This window comes from Pinus tabuliformis, chromosome 5_1 (genome assembly GCF_031772625.1).
Source record: "Pinus tabuliformis cultivar Carrire ecotype Pingquan chromosome 5_1, CPIR1, whole genome shotgun sequence".
Taxonomy (NCBI): Eukaryota; Viridiplantae; Streptophyta; class Pinopsida; order Pinales; family Pinaceae; genus Pinus; species Pinus tabuliformis.
In genome coordinates, this window is record NC_142305.1 from 469,383,588 (window position 1) to 469,389,378 (window position 5,791).

Sequence of the window (5,791 nt, forward strand, 5' to 3'; positions counted from 1 at the left end):
AATTTTTGATGCAATGTTTTGTTGAAGTACTCAATTGCTTAATTAGCTTGTGGATGATAAGATGGAGTTTTCAATGATCAACATTTGTGTGTTTTTTTGTACAATCAAATTTTGTGATTATGTTTAAAGTGTATTTTTGAATGTTATATAGAGTATATGTAAGATTAAAATAAAATATTTTATATAACATGTACATCGAACATTTTATTAAGGCAAATTAAAATGGTTTTTTTATTATTATAAGATCCATTTTAAGTATGGATTTAACATGAGTCGAAAATGATCAAATTACATTCTTTACATTATAAAATGTAAATTTCATTTTTCTTTATATTTACATAATTTTTTTATATGCCATTAACATTTTTTCATATGTATTATAGGCCATTAACATTAAAATTGGACATACTTCGGTTTCGAGATGTTTCTAGGAAGTTTCCGTCCTGTTCTTTACCGTTGTAAAAATAAGCAGTTCTCCGGCTTAATTTCACAATCACATTAGAGACCCGTGGAACATCTCCTCTGCTAGTGAATTTCTTTCTTTTGCACTTTCCAGCTGCCGATTCGTGGCCAGATTTGAAGAAGAATTACAGAGCGTTTTTCCTCTGCTGTGCTAGGGTAAAGAGTTGCAGAGCAGTTTCTTTCTTTTGCTTGGAATTTGAAAATGGCAGCCGTTGTGGGCTCTGAATACTGGTGCCACATATGCAAGGAAACGATTCGCAATGTAATTGGAGAAGAGGTCTGTTGCCCTAGATGCAATGAAGCGTTTGTTGAAGAAATCGAAGGTGGACAGACTCAAGAAGCTCTGTCCCGATCTGGTGGCTCTGATTCGACCCCAAGGGAAAGGATCTTTACCGAATTAATGTGGGAAGCTGCTCGGGAGCCTCAGGGCTGGAGGCCTGCGATCTTTGTGGTTGAAAGGTCGCCGATTCTTCACTTTCTGCAACCCCTGAGCGCTACAGTGGTCAGGAATCGAGTATCGGGAGGTACTGAAAGAGTTCTTTTAATGAACCCCTTTGCTGTCCAGCATGAAGATGATGAGGAAGGGAGCCTTTTTGTGCCCATTCCTGAGGCCTCCGGTGACTATTTCATGGGACCGAGGCTTGACTGGCTGATCCAACGCCTGGCAGAGAACGACGCGAATCATTACGGCACACCGCCGGCTTCGAGATCTGCCGTTGAGGCCATGCCTGCTGTCAAAATTTCTGAGGAGCACCTCAGCTCTGACTTGTCGCAATGTGCTGTTTGTTTGGAGGAGTTTGAACTGAGAAGCGAGGCACGTGAGATGCCATGTAAGCACATGTTCCATTCTGATTGCATTCAGCCGTGGTTGAAGCTGCACAGCTCGTGCCCCGTGTGCCGGTACCAGATGCCGGTCGATGACGAGGATGATGACGCGGAGAAACGGCAAGCGGAGGAGGCCAATTCGTCAGAGGAGAACAGAAGGGACGGGCGTGACGGACAGGCGAACACGTCAGATTCGGAGGGCGAACAGGATGGCCAGACTGGCAGTGAGAGGAGAAGAGAATTTTCTCTGGCAATTCCCTGGCCACTTATCAGGTCCCTGTTTTTGTCGAGACGTGAAAGGGATGGGCAGAACGGGCAAGAAGGGGCTCCCGTTAGTGAGCCGTCTTTCGATTAGATATTTCGAGGCCTCACTGTAAATAGTTTTCATCGTAGAAATCTTAGATCTAGTTTTGTGGACTGAACTTCTGCCTTGCTTATATTTCGTATGGGCTTATTACATCTTTGATATTCAACTGCCATGTAATTATTATTTTATTTTTTTTAAAGAATTATTCGCAGTGTTTCCGACAATGTTATTGACTGCCATCATTTTATATATCAGAGGTAATAACTTTCACAGGAACAATAAGGACAAAATTTTCACAGGAAGAAAATGAACAATTATACATGAGTTCAAGAAATCTGTTCAAAGTAATAATTTTCACAGGAATAAGAAGGACGAAATTTTCACAGGAAAATGGACAATTACATGAGTTAAAGAAATCTGCACAGCAATCTGTTGATTTATTTATTTATTTTTATGGATTTTGTTCCTTTCTTAATGAATCCAGACTTTTGTAGTTTTTCAGAATTTTAGAATTCCTAACCCCGTGAAGGTTTTTTTCTTTTTGAATTATTTTAGGGCTGTAGTTTACCTGTTTCATGTTTTTTAGGTTTATTTCTTTCTGAATTATTTTAGGGCTGTAATTTAACTGTTTTATGTTTTTGGAGGTTGTTTTCTAATTATTTTAGGGTGGTAATTTAACTGTTCTATGTTTTTGGAGGTTTTTTTTCCGGACGTATTTATTCAGATATTCAACAAAAAATTGGAATGGTATCATAATTATATTTAACAAAAATTTGGAATAGTATCATAATTATTTGTCCAGAAGAAATTTGTTACTAATAATCATAATTTTAATTTATAAACCTTAACCCATTTAAATATTTCAAATTTCAAAAAACTAAATCCATTTATATATTGTGAATATATTAAAAATTAGATTTCAAACCTCATAAAAACACAACTAGCTCAGTTTTTTAACTGAATACCTAAAAAATTCCAATAGATAGAATATTCAGGCAACGCCATTCTTAGGTTTGTAGAATTCTGAATCAGTCAGAAATCTGAACCTTTGAAACTCTAGCTTTAAGGATCGCTACACAGATATCTAATATTTAAATATATCTATTATTTAAATTTTCATATCGTTTCCAGAATTCTGGAGTTTCATAATTAAGACCTCCGAAATCTGAATCTTTGGGCACTCTGGTCTGAATTGGGAATCAGTGAGAACTCTAGATTGCCTTTGAATTCTGAATCAGTTAGAACCCTGGGTGTTTAAACTGTCGGGAGAGGAAGGGTTTGTTCAGTATGTGGTCAACCAATAATACAATTTATTGCTTGTTGACCTAGTCAACCATAACTACCACATTGATCAAAATCTGAATAAATGCTAAGGTTCTTATATGGTCAGCTAAGATAATGACTTGGTCAACTATTAAGAGTGGAGTTTTTTGTATGATTTAAAAAAAAATTAGTGAAAAAATTTGGAAAATAATGGAAATTTAGAAATAATTTTAAAAAATTTAATACAAATTTTAGAAATTTAATTTACAGTTATCACATTTCAAAATTTAAAATGTCCCAAATCCCCTGAATTTTTTTTAATAATGCTCAATCATTTTAAATCCAAAAATTTGAATAAAAATTAGAGTGGGCCACGTTGACTGAAAATTGATGACAAAGCGAGTGACACTGTACGAGGAAGGAACTGAGAGCGATGCATGCTTTCTGTCGGTTATACTAATCGGCAGGAACTCAGTTAATTCAGAGGATGCATATTTTTTTTGGGTCGTAATTTAATGATTCTGTTTCAGGTTTGGAAAGTTATGGAATTTTTTTTGATATTTTAAAAAATTTAATAGAGATTTTTGTAAATTCAAGTAAACTCTGTTGAACTTCATAATTTTAAGTGTTTTAAAGATTTTTTTATGGCACTGACTCTATGTCCACCATAAAAAACATAATTCAAACACTATATGTACAAAAAATTTTGCAATTTTTTTATCTAGATTTAAACCACTTTTAACCGTCCATTGAATTCCTCCACCTCCATAACCACTCCTAGCGATATCATAATCTAGAACAGGATAGATAGCTGAATGATAATAAACGATCATGTCCAAAATAGTCCTTCATACAAGCATAGAAACCGCAACTCTCAGGAGCATGATTCAGATCAATAAGATAGACAGATAAAAAGGGTCCAAAATACACAAAATTGTACCAGATCCATCACCTGAAAGAAACATGGGAAAGACTACATACCTCTGTGAGAGCAACAGATGATAGGAAATATGAGAAAAGCAGAACCAGCTGAGAACTAGGTACCTGGTATGGAGAAATCCTCTATCAGAAAAATAGAATTTTGCATTTGTACCTCCAATTTCCATATACCAGGGTCTATAGTAAGTCCCTTCTTTGATAAATTGTCTGCCACTGTATTCAGAGACCTGTCCACATGGCTGATAGTATATGACTGATGACTGTTCCATAATAATTTTATCCTATTAATCCATCCTGACAATGATGGGGTTTTGTTTGTCAACTTCCCTGTGGCCAGACCAATTGTATTTTTTGAATCCCCATAGATCTGTAGCAATTGGATATCAAGGAAGGAGGAAAACTGTAAAAGACCCACTAAAGCCATTGCCTCAGCCTTATTGTTTGAACCACGTCCAACATGCCAATATATAGAATAGTGTAAATCTTCCGACATCGAAAGAAAAACACCACATGCACACATGCCTCTTTGAGCAACGCCATCGAAAAATGCCCTTGGATAACCCATCGACTGCATAGTATGGATGCCAGAACTGTGAGATTTGCCTGAAGACCCTTTTTTTGGAATGGAAAGATACATCGAAATGATCTGATCGAACAGAGGCCAGTGATAATTTTTCCCCTCTCGGAATATGGCATTGTTCCTTTTCTTCCAAACTACCCAAAAAAGCAAAAGAGGAATAGATCTAAAAGCATGTTTCTGTGAACTCCACCAACATAAAGCCGTATTGACATCTGAATGATCCATTAGATGAAAACCAAAATAATCTGCAAGTTCCTTCCACAACTGGATGGAAAAACTACAGGTAAGAAAAATGTGATTACTGTTCTCATCCCCATTTTTGCAAAGAATGCATCTGCGAGGGCCAGACCAATTCCTTTTTTGGAGATTCTCCCAGGTAAGAATTTTGTTATGAAATACGAGCCAGGAAAAATGGATTATTTTGTTGGGAGCGCCAGATTTCTAGAAAGTGGTAGGAAAGATAAATTGAAAAGGACTCGGAATCGATCTTGTCAGTACAAGATAGATATCTTTGACCATTAATTCATCAAAACACTTAACACCTCTCCATGTAAGATAATCCTTACCATCAGAATTGCAAATACCAGAGCCCCTTATGGAAATCATAATACTGTCCCACTGCTGTGCATAAGCTTGATTAAGGCCCAGAGAAAGAAAACTCTTCCATATAGGAAAACACCCTTGCCAGTCTTCAATAAGTTGATTCCAGTAAAAGATCCCAGATCTATGTAGAGCCATGGTGATAGAATGAGGGAAGCAAAACTCCTCTCCCAGACTTGTAATATGATCATGGCCAATGAGCACATCTTTCCCATTTTGAATATTCCATTGTAGATTCTTCAGAAAGAAAGCTTGTATTCTGCGGAAGCTCTTCCAGATGGCCGATCCCTGAATTTTCCCAATAGATCCTTCACGGTACCAAAAAGTGAGATCTTTATTCTCCATATACTTCCTTCTGATAGTAGCACTCCAAAAACTATCCCCATTAATACATCTCCATAAAGATTTACATAAAAGGGCCTTACCAAAATTCCTTATATTCATAATACCCCATCCTCCCAGAATCTTAGGAAGGGAGATTTTTTGGAGACTAGTTAGATGAAATTTGCTTTTATGTTTACCTCCACCCCATATAAAATTTGCCATGAGCCTATTCAACTTAGCTATGATACTAGAGGGAAAATAGAATAAGTGGGCCCAATACACAGTGATATGGGCTAGTACAAATTGGGCCAACACCGCCCTACGCGCAATGGAAAGGTATTTGAACTCCCATCCTTCGATTCTCTTATAAAACTTGTCCGATAACCACATCCAATCAGAATTTTTGTAACCTGCAGGTCTGAGATGAAAGCCCAAACATTTAACACCCTCCTTTAAAGGCTTGGAAGCAATATTAAACAGAGCCGATAGGA

General features: G+C 36.8%; 1 protein-coding gene across 1 annotated transcript; it reads left to right on the plus strand.

Annotated features, from left to right (window-relative positions):
* The first annotated feature begins 368 nt into the window (after positions 1–368).
* On the plus strand, positions 369–1,818 carry LOC149165539 (E3 ubiquitin-protein ligase RING1-like). The gene has a single exon (XM_089431157.1). It carries the CDS (start codon positions 665–667, stop codon positions 1,640–1,642), a length of 978 nt encoding a protein of 325 aa, XP_089287283.1. The 5' UTR covers positions 369–664; the 3' UTR covers positions 1,643–1,818.
* The last annotated feature ends 3,973 nt before the right edge of the window (positions 1,819–5,791 follow it).

Bases quoted from the DNA above. Each gene is read 5' to 3' on its own strand.
- LOC149165539 (XM_089431157.1), top strand. From the start codon at position 665: ATGGCAGCCGTTGTGGGCTCTGAATACTGGTGCCACATATGCAAGGAA.